The following is a 20,257-nucleotide window of genomic DNA, read 5'->3' as shown; positions in this document are numbered from 1 at the left end:
GATACTTTTACTTTCCTCTGATTATTTAAAAAGTGAGGAGTCATTACGCTGATACAACAAAACACCCTTAAGCATCTGCTGAATCTCTAGTCGTGGAATGCTTACTTATTTGAAGTGAAACATAAAACTGTACAAATTAAACACGATACAAATTAACTTGATCTTTGTTAGGTTTTTTGCAATCTTTTTCCTTTCTCTACTGTAAGTAAGTAGATCTTTACGTACTAGACATGTAGTGTTAGCCTACTGACCCTGTCAGATCTCTCTCTAAAAGTTGCAAAAGTGGATAGCTCTGGGTTCATGCTGAAGTTCCTAAGAATCCCCTGCTATTCCTCCTTACGTTGACAAGACTTCAGCCAGTGCAGAAATCAGATGGAAATTTATTAGGAACTGTAAAAGGGCTTTTAGGCACTTTAAAAAGAAGAAAAAAAAAAAAAAAACACAACACAACAACCAAACAACAACAAAAAACCAAAAACAAAATAAAAAAACTCTCAAAAGTATATGCTTTATATGGGAAGTTGCAGCATATGTTCTTCTGACTGTGCGGGTGTTCATCTATACAGCCAAAACAGCCAGATTCTGGGGGCTGATTTATCTCCAGGCTTTGTTCTCTGCTGGATGGTCATGTACCCTGAATTTAGGGAAGGGTCTTCAGTGATACTTTCTTCTCCAAAAGTTACCCCTCTGCTTTTTTTAACTTGTATGAGTATTTCTAAAGGGGTTTAGAATACAACAGAAGAAAGTATTTCAGTAGTGTGATCCTAAGACCTTAGCCTGGAACTGAGGTTTATAACCTGGTTCTAGTTCTTGAGTTTTTAAGGACTACAAGTCCTATAAAGCTGCTGAGATTTAGAAATCAAATTGGTACATATATACACACCCACATTTATCTATACACATGTAGACAGCTGATCGGGACAACTGTTCCCAGTAGACAGCATTGCAGAAAGTACAGCAGAAGCATTTCAACATCTTATTTCACCAGAACAGGTACATATATTTCATAGTATGAGATCTTGCAGATCCACTCTATTTTCTTCTTTGGTACTTTGTTTCCTGTGAGCTGTAAAGTGCAGCAAGTCTGCTGCCTGAAAGTGCAGGTACATGCTTGCTCTCATTCATTCAGCCAGTTAGACCCTATGGCATGATGCAGTATAAATTAATCTGTCCTAACGTCATTTAATGCCATATGATAGAGTTTTTCCTCTTCTTCTGAAGAGAAACATGACGGATAGTGTTGGAACTACATTAATAGGGGGAGGAAGTGGGAGCGGGGCAAAGCCCTGTATGAAATTCAGAGGTAGCATGCAGATGAATGCAAGTATGCGTGCAGAAGCCCTGGCTGTGCAGTGCCAGGGGTTGGTGCACTACTCACAGCCTCTAAACAGGGGTGTTTGGCACCTGGCGTGTGCGCAGAAGAAAGGTAGATCACGTGGCAAAAGCTCTCATAAGATACGGGGCAGGGTCCTGATGCTTCCAAACCAGGGCATCTGATCTGCATAAGGTAGAATTTTTTTTAAAGGGAGCCCGTGCTGACTTTTATTGTTATCAAAATCACGTTAAGTGAAAGCAGGACTAGTATGCTCAGCCTCACAAAGCAGTGTTTGACTGACACTACTACTATGGAATTTGACACTACTGCTATGGAATTAAGATTACTTCCAGGGTGGGGGACAGATGTCTAATCTGGTCATTGCTGCATCTCATACTGCCATTCACAAATGAAACAAATATATTAAAAGAAAAACAAAGCAGATGTAGTTATGCACTTAGCAAAATAGTTGTATTCATTAGGTTAGTTCAATAAATTACTTATTTTTATGCTTTGATTTTTTTTTTCCAGATTCATTCATGTTTTCCAATTTGAATACCTTCAAGAGTCCCTTCCCTCCAACTGGTGTCTCCAAGATATATCCAAGAAAACACTTCCTCTTACCTCACTTCAAGATGCGATATACAAAAAGATGGACTCACACTACTAGCTGAGTACTCTCTTTTTTTTTTTTGTTAAACTTGAAACCAAGCTAGATGGAAAGGACCATTTCAAACCACTGAAGGGTCCAGACAGTAAGACTGTACTGTACCAGACTTAAACTGGAGTAAGCTGGAGCCGTACAACCACGAGTGAATTCAGAGGCAACTGGGCAAGAAATTCCAAGGTAAGCAAAAATATTAATCTATTGTTGTATCTCTGTATATTTCCACACACTTAACTGATGCTTGTTAAGGCTTGCTTATAATGGTTACTGTTAAGTGTGAGAAATAACCTAACCATCAGAAAGAGTTTTTGGAAGACTTGTCTGTTTTTAAAGTGCCCACACATCACTTATGTAGCAAATATTCACTCAAAACATCGTTCTGGTTGAAATTTTATGTGTGTTTGTGTGACTGTGAAAAAGAATCTTGGTGTGATTACTCTAAGTCTTGTTCTGTGGAAAATCTGTCTGCTGTTTTGGGCTGCAGGTCATAATTTCTATAGTAATTGGCTCTGAAATCTTAACTCCCAACACATCAGAGGGTTACCACAGTGAACTGTCAGATTGGCTCAACCTACTTGGTTACTAGAGGTTAACATATACATCAGTGCTTGTGTATCCAAAATTATAGTTGTGTGATTTTAAGAAAAAATTTGATTCAGAAGAGAACACTTGCAAGGAGCTCCTTAACTTCACTTTTTTTAAACAAAATTCAGTGTAACACTTAAGCTAAGATATGCTGGGTTTTAGTGGAACAAGTGGAGACTTTCTTTTCCAGCTTAATGAACTCTCTAAGCAACTATTTTTGCTGCCCCCCCCCCCCTTTTGTTTTCTTTTAAATAACCTAGACTTAGAACTTGAGGACCTAGCTGTGTGTGGTGTGCTGCACCAAGGTTTGGACTGTCTCCTAGCTATGAATGCCTTATGTTTTTATGTGAATGTAGAGCAGAAATGTTCTTAAGCCTAATTTTGGATCAGGAGTATTACTAAAAGATATGTAGAACATAGAGGAAAAATGGACAACTTCCATTTTTTTAGTTATGCTACTATAACACTGGACTAACATGGTGATAAATCAAGATCTTGAGAATCTTTCACTGATGTCAAGCATCCATGTTTTATTGACTGTCTGATCTCTATCGTTAGTCATAACTTTAATATTGGAATACAGTGGGGTTCTTTTTAACTGGAATATGATTGTAGGAAGGAAGGGACTCGGCTATGTTTGAGGCACAATGAAGCTACTTGAGCAAGTAAAACTTTTTGTTTAACAATTTTTTGAACTTAAATCTAAATATCTTTTATAAAACTAACATTGATGCAAAGCCCATGAAAGTCAACTGAAAGGTGAGTGCGACTTACTGAGCTTTGAATCAGGTCCTAAGAGCTGGAAAAACAAATGCTCCTTTTCTGCAAATATATATGAAAGCATTTCTACTGATTTTAACACTTAATATGAGCACCTATGTCTACATGCTCATAGGACTGGGCTTCAGTGACATAAGAAAGATGAAGTATTTTAAAAGCCAGTGAAACTAAAAGAGGAGAAAACGATTCTTGTACTGTGCACGAAGTCAAGAATAGGTATGAGCAAGGTGGTCAGAACTATTGCATGCGGTTTTGATTTAGTTTGCCAACACTTTAATGTCAGATTTCCATAACTTCATAATCCATCATCTACTTTTTTTCTGGTGTACATTCATATTTCTGATAAATTATACTACCTCACAACAAAATGAAAGATAGAAGCAGGTCTTACCTTCTAGGAAACTTGATGGAAACAGCATACAATCTTTGAGTTTTACACAGATCTTGTGTACTGGCACTGTTCCTTATAGAACAAATGCCTAGATTTGATTAAGGATGGAAAAAATGAAAATTTTGTGCACTTTGCCTGCTTGTGTATATATGTAGATGTACATACAGGTTTCAGTGGGTAACTTGGGTTATTGATTACACGGTTCTACCAGAGAATAGAAGTTGGCCTAACGGCTTTGAATCTATCAAGAACAGAAAACCCCTGCCTGTAAGTGATTATTCAGCAATGTCTTTGTTACTGATTAGTCTAGTTATATTTGCCCAGAAATATCCTGTTGGCTTGAGGAAAATCAGCTGGACGTATTTAGGTTCCTGAAAAGACAAGTCCCAGTAAAAGTTTGTTAGTGTCAAGCACAGCAGGGGCTCAGTCCTCACTCCAGAGAACACTTCCACGGAGTACAGAACTGCTGTCTAGAGTACAGGGAAACTTATGTACAAGAAAGTCCTTATGCTTAAAAAAAAAAAAAAGCCATTGATAAACTAATAGCAAATGATTGTATGAACCTAGCACTATATCAGAGAAGTGTCCGTGGTCTCCCTATGCACTTTATTTTCAAATATATGTTGATATTGATAAAGACACCAGAACACAAGTGAAACACTTAAGAATGAAAAGCCCAATCCTATTTTATGGTAGTGAAGAGTGGTAAGCAATTAATCTTCATGCACTCAGTGCATGAGTGGGACTTACATGAGTGGGACTCAGTAAGTTGGTGATATTCTTCTGGAGAATTTGGGAAAAAACAAAAACAAAACCCAAAAAAAACCCAAATCATAAACAGTAAATAAAGCTTTAAGCAACTTATCCCTTTAGTGTAAAAAAGTAGGCTGCCTGTCCAAAATATTAAAAAGTGCAGTAGTAATTTCAACAGAAACCTTGTTTTTTAAAATCCAGTAGCATTTTTATCTGCTGTCCTCTGCCAAGAGCCTGAGCAAGGACTGAGCGCACCTGCAAGTGAAACTGAATAGGAATGGTCCCAAGCAAAGTGGAAACTGCCACTTAGGCTGCTCTCATTCTTCTAGCTGTGAGAAATTGCTTAGCAGTAAGCAAACATGCTAAAGTCAGTGCGGTTTTGCTGATTTCCCCTTTCGCCCTCCTTGACTGTCTGCACATAGCATGAGCTGTATGCCACGCTTGGGGGTGAACGGGAGGAAACGTCTGTCTGGACGAAAAGATGCAATATCAATAGCCCCTTCTAGAGCATGAGGGGGTGGTCGTGTTGGCTGCTCCTCTCCACGCTGAACTCGCTTCCCCCTCGAGAGGAAACTCGTCTTTCGGGTTTTCAGCCGGACAGCTGCCGGCGGGCAGGCGCTTGCAGCAGCCCGTGCGGGCTCCTCTGCCCCGGCAGCGAGAGGAGCCCGGTCCCGGGCGGGGGAGGCTGGGCCCAGCCCGCCCGGCTGCCGCCGGCCGCCTCAGGTGCCCGCTCCCCTCTGCCTCTACTTGCATCTCCCCAACTCCGCCTCGCTCCTCCTGACCTGCTCGCTCCCGCTCTCCTGCCTCGTCCACCTCTCCTTCTTTTCCGCCCTTAATCTCGCTGCATCCTCTCGTTGTCGCACCGCCCGAGGCTGCGGCCGTGCCTGTGCCGAGAAGGGCTCTGGGGGCAGGGGCGGGCTTGCCGCTCTCCTCGCACCGCTCCGGCTCGGCAGCCCGCCCCGGGACCTGGGTCGCCCGGGCTTTTCGCTGCCCCAGCCTGGCATACGGGCGCTTCCCGGCCCCGAGCCCCGGCGGGGGGGGGCGGTGGCCCCCGCTGCGGCGCTGGGGGAGGTCCCTTCTTCCCACCTTCCAGCCCTGGGGCGGCGACCCCGCCCCGGCCCTTTAGTAGCCACGGCGGGGCGGGGGACCGTGTAGAGCACAGGGCGCCCGGCAGGAGCCGGGCCATGGCTGGGGGGCGCCGGGGGGTTCCGGCCGCAGCGCTGCTGCTGCTCGGGCTCCTGAGTGCGCAGGGGGCGGCGGAGCCCCCGCTGGAGCCCGACGCCTCTGCTATCCTGGTCTCCAAGCGGGGGCTGCGCGTCCCCCTCGGCCGCTCCGTCTCGCTGGACCCGGCGGCGGACCTGGTGCTGCGGGTGCGGCCGGGGGACAGGTGTGCCGTTGCGGCGCTGGGGAGCGGGCCAGGCCCGCAGCCTGCCGGCGCCTTGCAGCCCCCGCGCTTCCCCTGCGCCTTCGCCCGCGGGCGGGTCACCTACACCCACTTCGGGGCCCGCAGCCCCGGCAGCTACCGCCTGCGCCTCCAGCTCCGCTACGACTCGCCCCGCCGGACCCTCGTCGTGCCCTTCACGCTGGAGGTGGAGGTACTCTTTCAGCCGCTGCGCCTGCTCAGCCGCAACCTGCCGCTGCCCGTGGAGAAGCTGCGGGGGCTCAGCGCCCCCCTGGACGGCAAGGTGCTGGGCTTCCCCGAGGGCGAGCCCGGCCGGCGCTGCCGCCTCACCCTGCTGCCCCCCGAGGCCGCCGGCGCCGGCCCCCTTCCGGCCTACGGGCGGCTGCTGGATGCCGAGGGGCAGCCCCTGTCCGCTGGCTACAGCGGAGGCTGCTCCGCCGTGCTGCAAGCGGGGATCCGCTACCAGCACATGGCGGCCACTGCCTCCCCCGGCCGGGACCGCATCCCGGCGCGGGTGTCCGTGCTGCCTGCCGCCGGCCCGGAGCAGCAGGAGTACTTCCAGGTGCTGGTGCGGATCCACGAAGGGGCCGACAACACGCCGCCCAAGCCCAGCTTCCTGGCGTTGCTTATGATGGAGGTGGACCAGTTTGCACTCACAGCCCTCACCCTGGACATGCTGGCTGCTGAGGACCTGGAGACCCCCCTAGACCTCCTGATCTTCAACCTCACCTCTGTCTGGCCCAGTGACCCACAGCAGCAAGGCTTCCTGCTCAGCACCGATGACCCCAGTCACCCCCTCATTGCCTTCTCACAGCAGGAGGTGAGGGAGCTGAAGATTGCCTACCAGCCCCCTACCCTGGACTCTGACCAGGAGCGGCTTTTCCAGGTGGAAATGGAAGTGCTGGACCCTGACGGTGCTTCCTCAGAGCCTTTTGCTTTCATGATCCTGGTAAAGCCCATGAACACATTGGCCCCTGTAGCCACTTTCAGTCACGTGGCCGGCCCACAGCTGATGCTCTTTGAGGGCCAGTCACGGCCCCTGTCTGGCAACTTGGAGATCAGTGATGAGGATAATCTGAAAGAGGTGAAGGTCTGGGTCATACGGGGCCTGCGATATGGGAAGCTCAAGGTACTGGGAGTACCGCCCAGCCGCAAGTACTTCACTGCTGCAGAGCTAGCAGCAGGGCAGGTGATTTACCAGCATGATGGCAGTGAGCACAGCTACAGTGACAACATTGTCTTCTGCATGGCAGATGGGCAGCACCAGGTCGAATTTCTGTACCCCATCACTATTGCTCCTGATGATGATCAGCCACCGCTGCTGAATGCAAATACGGGGCTGGTGCTGAGCGAGCACCAGACTGTCCAAATCCCACCTTTTGTCCTCAGTGCCACAGACATTGACTCTGATGATGCCTCTATCCAATTTGTCCTGGTTGGGGACTCTGCAGTGTCCCAACTACGCTCCCACCACTTTGGTGAGCTGCTGCTGCGTCAGGCAGAGCAACCAGCATCTTATGAGAGCAAAGAAAGCGGAGCAGGGTCGAAGAGTGACTCCTCTTCTTCCCCCTGGCACTTTGTGGAGGATGAACACATGTATGAGAGGGTGGTGAACGAGTGGCTGCAGCAGGACATCCTTGATGGAAGGCTGTTCTTCAGGCACACGGGAGCTCACAGCACCAGCCCAGTGATGGGCCGCATTGTGTTCCAGCTGCAGGATGACAATGACCCCCCTAACCGGTCAGGGGAGCATGTGCTCACTGTTAAAGTCCAACCGGTAGACAGCCTGCCACCTGCACTGTACCCAGGTACTAGCCTGCAGATGACAGTGCAGGAATACCAGCTGACTGTCTTTAAGAAGCACTATTTACGGTACACTGACCTGGATACGGATGACAGGGAGCTGAAGTACACTTTACTGACACCCCCAACAGACACGGATGAGAACCACTCTGTGGTGACTGGAGAGATTGTGTTGGCTGACAGTCCTGAGACATCCATTACGCATTTCACCCAAGCCCAGGTCAACCACCACAAGGTGGCATATCGACCCCCGGATCAGGAGCTGGGGATCACACCACGGGTGGTTCAGTTCATGTTCCTTGTAGAGGACTCAGCTGGCAATTCTCTACAAGGTGCCTTTACTCTCTTCTTGCAGCCAGTGGACAACCAGCCACCTCAGATCACCAATACAGGCTTCAGTGTGCTTGAGGGAAACAGCTTCCTTCTCACCAGCAATCAACTGGATGCCACAGATGAGGACTCATCTGCAGACCAGATTGTCTTCACTGTAACTCAAGCTCCGGAGCATGGCCATTTATATTACCTAGAGGAGGGTCTGATCGTGCAAGGGGAATCTTTCTTGCTAGATGATATTGCTGGTGGGCGCATCTCCTACAAGCACAGCGGCGATGAGTTTGCCAGTGATTCTTATCAGCTGGAAGTAAGTGATGGAGTGCATCATGTGCCAATCACAGTCAAGATTGCTGTGCAGCCTGTGGATGATGAAAGCCCAAGTATCACTCTCCCTGGTGGTCACAGGCGGGTGGGAGCAGCCATTGATGTCCTGGAAAATGGTGCTACTGAAATTACTACGTCACTTATCCAGGGTACAGATGAGGACACAGATGACTTGGTGCTGACTTTCATTGTGCAGGATCCCCCCCAGCTGGGTGACATCCTCGTGGATGGAGTGCGATCAGAAAAGTTTACCCAGCATGACCTCATCAGCGGAGCAGTAGCCTATGCTCACACCAGTGGAGAGATTGGCTTGAAAAAGAGGTATGATTCCTTCAATCTCACCATTTCTGACCTCTCTAGTGAATGGGTGGTGGGAGGCAGCACAGTACAAAGGGTGCGTGTGGCTGTAACTATATTGCCTGTGGACAGCATTGCACCTGAAGTGATGGTTGCGGCAGAGCCCCTCAGTGTCCTCGAGGGAGGGAAGAGTACTCTAACTCTGAATCAGCTGGATGTGGAAGATGTAGATACTCCCAGAGATGACATCTTGTGCATTGTCACTGTTCAGTCCACTTCAGGATATTTGGAGAATGTCTCTCCAGCCCCAGGGTCTGAGAAGTCTAGAGCTGGTACTGCCATTAGTGCTTTTTCCATCAAAGATGTTCGTCTGGGCCATGTCGGCTATGTGCAGAGCATTCACAAAGGGGTGGAGCCTGTGGAGGATAGATTCACTTTCCAGTGCTCTGATGGCGTTAACTTCTCACCTCACCAGTTCTTCCCCATTGTCATCCTCCCCACCAACGATGAAAAGCCGGAGCTGTTTGTGCATGAATTCACAGTGCTTGAGGGGATGAGCCTGGTGATTGACACTCTCATCCTCAACGGAGCCGATGCAGATATGCCTCCAGATGAACTGCGTTTTGTTATTGCTGTCCCTCCTAAGCATGGGCAGATTGTGCAGCAGCTGTCCACAGGCACTGTGCCTGTTCACAGCTTCACTCTGGAGGAGATCCAGGAGGCTTCCAGCATTGTGTATGAACACGATGACTCAGAGACAAAAGAAGATAGCTTCCAAATTCAGCTGACTGATGGACAGCACACAGTGGAGCAGAATGTGCCGATTATGGTGATCCTGGTAGATGATGAGACCCCCAGAATGGCAATCAACAGTGGTCTGGAAGTTGAGATTGGCAAGTCAAAGGTCATCTCTAGTCAAGACCTTAAAGCCACAGACGTTGATTCAGAGGACAAGAGCCTTGTTTATGTTATCCGTTTGGCACCTGTGCAGGGTTTCTTACAGCATCTGAACAGACAAGGGGAAGTGCTGTGCAACATTACACAAGGCACAAACTTCACACAAGATGATTTAGACCAGGGTTTTATCCGCTATGTTCATATTGGCCTTCATGGAGTGCGTGACCTGATTAAATTTGATGTTACTGATGGTATTAATGCCTTGATAGACAGGTACTTCTATATTACCATTGGTAGCATTGATATGGTCTTCCCTGAGGTGATCAACAAGGGTGTAACTCTGAAAGAAGGTGGAAAGGTGACACTCACAACTGATCTGCTCAGCACAAGTGATGTTAACAGTCCTGATGAAAATTTGCATTTCAGTGTCACTCGGTCGCCAACCCGGGGCCATCTAGAGAATTCAGACAGTCCTGGAGTACCTGTTGTTTCCTTCACTCAACTCCAACTTGCTGGCAACAAGATTTACTACATTCACACTGCAGAGGATGAGGTGAAGATGGACAGTTTTGAGTTTGAAGTGACAGATGGGTATAACCCAGTCTTCCGTACCTTCAGGGTCTCCATCACAGATGTGGACAATAAAAAGCCAATTCTAACTATTGGTAACCTGGTTGTTGAGGAAGGGGAGACCAGGCTGATCACCCCTTTTGAACTGACCGTGGAAGATGGGGATACACCTGACCATTTACTCCTATTCACGGTCACTCAAGTTCCAGTGCATGGCCAGATTTTGTACAACAACAGCTACCCAGTCACCAGCTTCACCAAACAAGACTTGAATGAGAATCTTATCACCTACAGACATGATGGTACAGAAACCAGCCAGGATAGTTTTTCCTTCTCTGTGACTGATGGGACCCACACAAACTTTTATGTTTTCCCTGACACTAGCAAGGAGATCCATCAACCCCAGATGATGAGGATTCAGATCAGTTCACTGGACAACAGAGTGCCACAGTTAGTGGTGAACAAGGGTGCCCCTACGCTGAGAAGACTTCCAGCTGGGCATCTAGGCTTCCTGATCACTAGTAAGGCACTAAAGGCAGAGGATCGAGACAGCCCACACAAGCTGTTGAAATACGAAATAACAGATGGGCCGGAGCATGGCTTCATCATTAATACTGGCCTTGGAAATGAGAGCGTTAGAATGTTTATGCAAGGTTGGTGCTGGTGGTTGTATTTGCTTATAAACATTGGGCTCAATGAGCCGTTATTTTGTGTTATATTATTTGAATCTTTGTTTCAGGGGATTTAGAAAGTAATGTCTTTTAAACTACGAAGTATATGCAAATAATCAGAATTATAATACGTGCATTTTAGAAATGAAGCTTTGTTTTACCTATGAAGACACAATAGAAAAGTTCTGTGCTGTGTGTGCATGCATTAATGTGTTTCCTACTGTGCACTAAATGTGCATCTTACCATGTACATAGCATGGTACTGCTCATAAGAAGACGGCATAAAAGCTGAAATGGTGATTTGCAGGTCCTGCACCAGTTTATTTTTGAAGACTGAAGTACCTGTTTGCCTGCCTGGAAATTGAACCCAGGCTCAAAAATCACTGTTGTCTTCAGAGAAAGTTGTTTGGAAAGGTGCTTAACATTTCTGCACATCACTGGATCTAGTATTTAAAAAAAAAGGGCAGGCGGGGCAGGGGACACCCAGTATTGCCTCAGTAGTTTGGGTTACATTTTGTGTGATTCTGTTCCACAGAGAAAGCTCAGTAGGTAGGGAGGCCTCCTTTAGGTCAGCTCCACCAAACCTGTGCAGAGGGAAAAGCCGTAGAGGGTGGTGGGGCACAGCGACAGCAGCCAGACTCTGTATAAATGTCTTCGTGCTCCAGCCGATCTTAGGGAGTTCGCTGGGTTTAGGACTATGATTCATCTGTCCTGGGTAGAATAGTGTGTTGAAAGCTTTTACAAGAAAACTTCCAGCCTAGACTTTGGCAGCCTCCAGTGTGCTTTGACTGTTAGCAGGGGGGACAAGATTTACCAAAATTCTCATTAGACACTATAATGGGTTTAGAGGTCTCCATTATTTTTATGTGCTCAGGTATGTTACCTTTCTTCTGCAAGAGAAAACAATCTGAGGAGAGAAAGAGTCTTTATCTCCATTTTATGTCTTTATCTGTAACTTCCAGACAGGTTGTAGCTTTAAGATTATGATAACACAATTTATTTTTAAAAGTCTGCAGTTCATCTGCCAAGCTACAGTGTTGTGAAAAATCATTTGCTATTCATTCAAGAATGTTTCATACATTTTCAGTTGACAGAAAGCACCCAAATCTGCCATGCCAGAATGAGAGCAACTGGTAACCCCAGGGGAGTAAGTCTCTTAGTAGATCAGAATTAGCTCTGGAACAGCTTAATGCTGAACAGAGTATAAAGAACATTTAGGTATATCTCAAACATTTTTATATCAAATGAAATTGTTGTTTATTTAACTAAAATAAAAGCAAAAGTAGAAGACTTCTCCGAAGTCTTCATATTGATGAAATGTGGCACAGGATAATACACCTGCAACTTCAGGGTAATAGAAGTATCCTGATGGTTTCCCCCTATTCTCTAGGAATATCAAATCAAAATTTTACTGACTTTTAGACCTATTTGTGATTTGTTTAATACATTCTCATATTCACTCCCAATGTACCTGCAACAGTTTTGTGTCACAGAAGAGCTTAAAAAATTAGTTAAACTGATCTTTAAAAAATAGGCTTTACTCCCAATAGATTCAATTTAGTTATAGCAAAGTAATCCTTCCTAACGTGCTGAAACAAGAATGTGACTTTAGTATTTAAAATATTATAATAAAAATTTATGGTAAACTATATCTCACTGTCTTTTTGCCATTGTTCCTTGAGCTAATAACTAAATATATGTTGTGTCGCCGAGTATAGACCAGTGTAAGAAGCCATGCCACATTACACAAGTTTGGTTGATGAAATGCTTTATCCACAAATTAGCTGACTTATTAGTAAGTAATCAAATAGTAAAGGTAGAATGAACTGTGTCCTATATTCTGTAGTAAAATTCTCCAGTGATTCATTTAGCGTATTCTTTTCTTAGCTGATATTGACGACATGAACATCAGCTACATCCTGAAGGAAGGTGATAATGCTACCAGCGACATCTTCTATTTCTCCATTGAAGACAATGGTAAGATTAAGATGCTTAATTATACATATCTTAGAATTATACCATCTGGAAGATTGTTCACATTAAATAAACAAGTCATCTATTATTTCTTTATAAGTAATATGTAAAAGCGCCATGAACACATAAGAACACAAATCAGAATATTTTATGCACTTTAATGTATAATGTCACAATTAATGCAGACTGTTATGGCAAGCTATGAAGTCTTAGTGGGATATACTGTTGTCACAATACCGTTTGTTCAGTGGCCTTTATGGAGAACTGTTTGCAGTGACAGTCCCTCATGGTCAGCTGTGCACGTTACAAAAATTCAACCGTGCAAGGTGGAGCATTGATGGTTTTGGAATCATGGCCAACTACTGAATCAAAAGAGAAAATTAACACTAACCTTTGTTAAATAAGGAGAGTTCAGTTGATCTAGATCATGGCTGAGAGCCTGGCAAAATGGTAAGATAGGCTGGTTAGGTCCATTTTGCTCTTATTTATACAGAAGCACATCCTTGTTTTGCATAGGTTGTTATTGTTTCAAAAGCTTCAGTGGACTGGTGATTATTTATATCGACATGTGTATGTTGCATTTTTTGCATATTCCTTCAATGACTTTTATTTTTAAATCTGTTTTGTTCTGTTTGTGTATTGTTTTTTTCCTGTAGACTGCAATATTTTTCCCCAATCATCCACATGAATTAAGTTCACTGAGAATTCATCAAAATTTTATACAAGTTCCTCTTAAAGACAGACAGGAAGATTTGTAAAATAAGTTTGCAATTCAGTTAAATAACTTCTGTGTAAGGATCTGCCTTCACAATAATCTCTGTAAACTTCCTGACTAGTTTGATGTAATCCTGAGTGCATAGAACATGTCAGAGTAGCATTCTAACACAGCATTTGACAAAAAGTTCAATTTGTGAGTATTTCCTAACGGACCTCAAAACAAGTCTGAAACACCATTAAAATGTTTTGTCCAAAATTGGCAGACTTGATAAAAAGAAATCCGCATTGATAGTTATGAGGATAGTCACTGAAAAGCAATAGCTTCTTTGAGTTTGCTAAGGCTTCCTATTCTAATTATTGCAAACCAGAAGATTTGCATCTTGATCTCTTGAAAACCAGTTATTATGTTCTATCTATAATCAGTCTGTTTCTGTTCTTGTAGCCATATAAATCATTGTAGTTTTATGCCCACCATTTGCTATGAACCAATCCAGCCACAGGTAAGTACGTGCCTGAGAAATAAGCATTCTGTTATGGATTAAGAACTATCTTGCACTTTGGTTAGCTGACGCATTTTGATTAGCTGAGATGAACCCGTTCATTTTATGACTTGAGGATGAACACGAGCACCTTGGGTATGACTTCCAGTGTTTTCTTTATCCCACCTGTAGCGTAACACTTCCTCTTTTCTGGCAGTGCACTGAGGGTATCAGTTAGCAAAACAATGAAATGTGACTTGTTTATTCTCAGTTGTCCAGGAAGTAATTGGCCATTTGGAACCAGTCATTTGGCATTGTCGCTTCGCTCGTATATGAAAGATTATGTAGCTTAAGGGACATTAAAAACATTTTCAATATTAGATCAACCGCACCTCTGGTTCATTGTGATCCTGTCGGGGACAAGTTTCTCGTGTTTACAAATGAAGATGGGATAGTAGGCAGATGGGAATGTGTACAGTATTCATAGCTTGAAGGAAATTATTTCCTTTCTAGTTAAGGTTTGGATAAGCAAATCATTTCATTCAGCTGTTGTTACACCGGGCTTCAGGAAACTGGAAGACCTGTTTCATAAGCAAAGAATGCACCAACGCATTCCCCATGGCTGGCACTTCGTATCCTTGGCAACTTTACAGCTGGAAAGATCTTCTCTTTTAGGAGCCAGGAGAGTAATTGGGAGACAAAGCTATGACAGGCTGAAAATGGCTTTTGGTTTGTGCTTCCTCTGGTTATGCTGAAAGAAAAAGGTTGAACGTTGGCCAGCTGACAGGGATGGAAAAAACAAGCTAGATTTCACAAGCCAATTATTTTGCAGCTCTTTTTGAAGTAGTGTGCAACTGATGGAATGAAAATCAAGTGGGGCTATTAATTTAAGAAAGGTTGGAGTTGTATTTTTTGCTTACATTTCACTTAGCACCCAGGAGAAGGTGCTGTGAGCTGCTACCTGTGTTTCTTACAGACATCTTATTTTGCTGTCACTTGGTCAATATACAAGTCTTTGTGGCGTGACTGAGTGGGGTAATGTAATAATGATGAGAAACAACGGGGAAAAAGGAATGACATGACTGAACAGATGGTAATTCTTATTCCTTATACACCCAGGGACACAAAGGGAGTCAGTTACTAGATGTTTTCGTTAACAGCACTTTCAGTCTCTGCTAAATGGAGTGATTCTTTCAGCTAGATTACTTCATCATCTGTCTGGTCCAGATATCAACAGACAGAGTAAAGAAAGCTGTGGCAATAAGTGTGTGCAGCTACGCTTATAACAAAAGTATGTACTGACTGAAGGGTTGTTGCATACTGGTGGGACTGGCACAAGTACAGGAAGAGCACATGGCTACAGGAAGGTGTGCCGAGCAAGTAACATCTGGAAATTCACTTAAAACTTGCTTGGTGTGGGAAAGAAGGTGGAAAAGTCAATGCTGTCATTACTGCTGTAGCACAAGGAAATGCTCTTAACAGAAATTCTATCTGGATTAGTCTTTTGATGGCTTTGGTGCTTAGAAATGCATTAAACATATTCCCTCAGGGACATTTACCTCCCAAGGGAGTGCTGGAAAGAAGGCACAACTGTAATAGCTGTTGTACAACTCAGGAAAAAATACCTAAAGGCCCAGCAGCAGGAGAGAATGTACACTGCTTTAGTACAGCTTGCAACTGCATCAGCAGCACTCAAGAAAGAGCCTGCTATTTTCTGGTTTTATGTTCTAGCTTCTAAAATCCTCTTAAAAGCATTTGATTTTGCATCAGTCCAAGGGAAACTGAGCAATGAAGCACGCACGTGTGTGTACCAAATGCGAGGAGAAGGTGTATGCGTTTTTCTCTGTCTTGTCACTTCCCTTGCACTAACGCAATCAGGTTCTTCCAGACAGAAGTTTGACCCTTTAATGGGAAGTATACCTTTTGAATAATAGAATTTTGTCTAACCTGAAGGTAAAAAAGATTCCTTTAGGTTCTTTATCTGGATAACTACTTGCTCTGCTATTTAAGAGAGCTGCTGGGAAACCTTTATCAGTGATATGCGTGAGAAAGAATGGCTGGCAGCTTTCAGAAAAGTCGATCCCTCTAACTCGAGGAACTGTACCCATTCCTGCCCATTTGGGCAGAAGTACTAGAATTTTAACCTACTAATTATTGGTGCGCACTGGCAGTTATTAATTGTGAGTGTTCAGTGTTGAGCCTGCAGTTCATTTCCCAAACCAAATGTTGGTACAAATTGAATACAAAGTAGGTAAGGTTCAGCTGGTGTTCATTATTTATTCCTGGAGTGAGTGTACAGATAGCATAAAGTTAAGTCTGTTCAAAGATTTGTAATGGAGCAATGCATGCAGTAAACCTAGAGTGGTTATTTTTGACTTTACCATATTTGATTTCGGAAGTATTTGTTATTTTTCCTTGGTGATTTTCATGCAAAGATCAGCTTAGTTAGACTTGGTTAGTTCAATGCCTCTCCACCTGGTTTATGTGTGGTGATATTTTATATAAGTAACTCCTTTATTTACCTGTACAGTTCACCTTTTTTATTTTGTAGTTTTTTAGTACGTTTAACCTTTTGACACTCCTGTCATTGCTACCCTCTAGACTTTGTTTTCAATTACTGCTGCCAAAAGAGTAATGAGAGCTTGCTGATACTGAAAGCTATGATGTTTTGCCGATATGAACTTTGTGGGACTAGTTCAGGCTTCTTTCAAACCTTGTGTGGAATGTGATTTTAAAACTTAGAATTCCTTTTGGACGAAGGAATCCTACTGAAATGCACTAAAGAGTCTTTGCAGTCCATAAAATATTAAAGAAAATATTGTATTACGTACTTCTACCTACTAAAAAATAGCTCTGTAGAAAGAAAAATTTAGAATCTGATCTAAAGTGTGAATGTGTTCTGTGCATTTTGCTCAATGTGATCCCAGGTCCGCAGGGTGAAAATCTGACGCTGCTAAAGTTAGTGGGAGCTTTGCTATTAATTCTGGTTGGCCTGGGATTTCACTCAGAGGCCTGCTCACCCGTACTTGGTTGGTGCTACTGCAAATAAATTGCATGGAGGAGGTGTGGTTGGGTGAAAACCCTAAGGAAAACCTAGCAGTTCTCTGGTAGTATGTGATTTTTCCACCTTTTTTTCTTAGCTCTTGCTTTCCAAAGACTTAGACTGTTCAGTCAGGAAGTTGATCCAGGGGCTGGTCCAGGCTTCCCTGAGGCTGATATAAGGAGCTTCAGCCTTTTATCTTTAAGCTTATTAATGTTTTTCTAGGCAAGGGTTATGGCTCCTTAATTCTGAATAACTTCTCAGGGTTTTGATTGAAGTTTGCACCTAAGAAGGTACAAGAATACAGGCTTTTATAATTCTGTGAGCTACACAGTTCTCGCAGATTGTAATACAATATTATAATAAGTCACATGCTTATAAAATCTAGAAATGTTACTGTATCTGGTCACTTAAAAATAGGTATTTTTGTTAATGCACAACGTGCAAGTGAAAAATTAGTCTCTCTGCAGAATTAAATGGTGTTTTGTTGTTTCCTTTTGTAACACAAACTGAAACACGGCAATTCTGGCAGCTTGTTAGCATTCCCGGTTTGAATTCAATCACCTAAAGTGGCAGAATGTAGTTACTGGTCAGACTTAATATCTGGTGAGGTTTGTGCATGTTAATGACTATATTTATCTAACACAACTGTGTACTGTTACACGTAAGTAAGATTTCCTCTAATATACTAATGATTTTACAAATCAACTTTGTGTTACCATATGCCAGTCAGGGCACCATCCTCTTGCTAAAAATTACTCCTTTGTAGTAGGCAGGTTTTGTGCATCTATCTCCTCACATCCGCAAATCTGACAATAGTTTGCACACCTTGCAGAAGATGTTGCAGTGATACAATTTCACTGCTTTCAGGCATAAAAGTGCATCATATAAGAGGCAAAGAATTTCCAACTGATGAGCCATCTCCAAGCAGCCTTAAAAAAAACCCCAAAGATACACTTCTCCCAAGTTAAACAGAATTTTTACGGGGTTTACAAAAACTTTCGATTTTTAATAAAGTCTGAAAACATTAGTCAGCAAAGATGTATGAATTCTTATGCAACAAAGCTTGTCAAATAACTTGCACTGCAGGAATCTTTTGAATTCAGTAGGAAAATGCCTTCCATTTTTCATGTGGTTTTGGTGTGCTCTAATTTGCTGTCGTGCTTGACAGCACTGCATGATGCATTTTACCTGTGTTGACCTCAAGAATGAAAAGCCATTAGGTGGGGAGGCTTTATGTTGATACAGTTATTTGCAAAGGCATTATGTTTCTGTGGAAAGGAGAGAACCTGAGCAATTGTGGAATGAAAACATTGAAGTGTTTCTGACATGGCTTTGATTCATCCCTTCATCTATTGCTGTTTCAAGATAGGCACTCGACAGTGTTTTCAATTCTAAAGCCACATTTTCCAAATGAATAAAGTTACACACCTGAAGACAAGGGTTTATGTATTTTTTTTAAATTTTATTTTAATCCTCCCCTTCAAGGTGTTGAATACCGTTTCTGCTGATGCAAGATTTTTATTTTTATTCTTGTGTAATAGAGAATAGTCATAGTAGAACAGAGGAACTAGATGACGGTATTGTTTTTAAGATGCAAGAAATAATTGTTCCACTCAGTGCTAATAAGTCCCCTACTAGACTTCTTCACAAGTCTTGTCTGAATTCGTGAGGATGTACACAAACTGGAGACACTGTCTTGGGGGAATAAGTGAGAATCACTGGAGATCTAGAAAACTTGACCAGTAAGAAAAGATTAAAGGATTTGGTACTGTTCACTCTGGAGTAGAGCAGACAGAGAAAGGATATGGCGTTTGTTAATACAGGTAAGAGGAAGAGAATGAAGTATTCTTCTTTACCACTATGATTAGTAAATTTTACTTTTAACACCCTGTATAATGTGAGATGCCTGGAAGAGAAGAGTTAAATTGCAGGGCACAAGAAAATCTTAATTCACAAGTTGTCTATTTTGCCTCCCCACTATGTATATGAACATTATTGACATCTTGAGGTGCTTGATGGGCCTCATTGAGAGCCAAAAAGACGCAGAGGCTAATGGTCATCCTTATTTGAACATTTTCAGTTTCATTTTTCCTCTCTGTGCCCTGACACTAGTGGGTTCTATCGTTAATCCTTACCATTTTGAACTATCACTGCAATCAAGGTTTTATGTCCCCTCCTTCCCAAACCATGTTTCTTTCAGTCTCCTTTCCATTCTTTACTTCCTAAAGCTGCTTGACTGCTCTCTTCTTCCCTCACATATGCAACTTCGCAGCCTTCTGTTAGTTGCCTGCTATGATGTCTTCTGTGGTGTTTTTTTTTTTTTTTTTTTTTTTTTTTTTTTTAAAAATGGTACATTGAAACCTGTAAGTTCATTTCTCCTATAAGTTCTTCAGGCCAGGTGTTTTCAGGTGAAGGGGACCACTAGGTCATTTGCTCTCTTCTGCTGTGTATCCCAGGTAATTTCACTCAGTTCTTTTACTGAGTCCAGAAGCCTCTTCTTTGAACTAACACTTTTCATAGAATATCTAGGCTTGATTTTTAGATTAAAAGCATAAATAAGTAAAAAGAAAAGCCATAACTTTCCATGCTAATATGTTCTAGTAATTTAGCATACTCCTTGAGAAAAATGTGTGTGAAAAGCTCGAGTAGTCTAGCTTCACCTTTGGGCTAAAAATTCTTCTCATGACAATGCTAGATTGAAGAGTTGTTTATTGCTCTTGGTTTTCTCCTGGAAAGAATATGCAGAAACTCTGCAGCCAAAGTACTTTTGGTTTTCTTTTGACTGAGCTTTTGAAATCCAGTCAGAATCCAAACCTGTATCTCTGCACGTGGTGCTGCTTTGTTCTGTAAATCTATTTGCCAGCTAGAGCTGTCAGGTTTCTTACCATAGCATTATTTTTCACAATGTAGATATCTGTATGTACTTCATTCCTAACATGAAATACTTTTTCAATGAGACAATGATTATTTTTATGTCCCTTTTGCTGTGTCTGCCCCATTTTCTCAAAGGCCTTTTTTAACTGTAGAAAGCAGAACTGTGTGCTGAATTCTGATTCTTAGTAATGTAGAGAAGTAAAATAGCCTTGATGCTTCTAATTGCTGTTCTCCGCTTTGTAAAACAAAGGACTCTCTAGCTCCAGTATTGCAGTGGAAGATTATTTATGGTTGATATTTTTTTCTGCTTTGCATAATAGATCCTTTTCAGAAATGCAGCTTTCCAAGACACAGTGCCTCATTCCATACATACTATCTACTT

At 43.2% G+C, this 20,257-nt stretch overlaps 1 protein-coding gene across 1 annotated transcript in view; it reads left to right on the top strand.

Moving 5' to 3' along the window:
* Positions 1-5,675: 5,675 nt before the first annotated feature.
* The window catches only part of FREM3 (FRAS1 related extracellular matrix 3), a gene marked incomplete at both ends in the record, with an annotated part of 71,495 nt that continues 56,913 nt past the window's right edge, over positions 5,676-20,257 (top strand). Inside the window, 2 exons of the mRNA XM_082315040.1 lie at positions 5,676-10,770; positions 12,676-12,765. Coding sequence (XP_082171166.1) covers positions 5,676-10,770; positions 12,676-12,765 — 5,185 coding nt within the window. The remainder of the gene's footprint in view (positions 10,771-12,675; positions 12,766-20,257) is intronic.

This window comes from Platalea leucorodia (genome assembly GCF_965183815.1).
Source record: "Platalea leucorodia genome assembly, chromosome: 6".
NCBI lineage: Eukaryota > Metazoa > Chordata > Aves > Pelecaniformes > Threskiornithidae > Platalea > Platalea leucorodia.
Note: the sequence above shows the minus strand (reverse complement) of the source record. Positions and strands in the feature narration are given on the sequence as shown.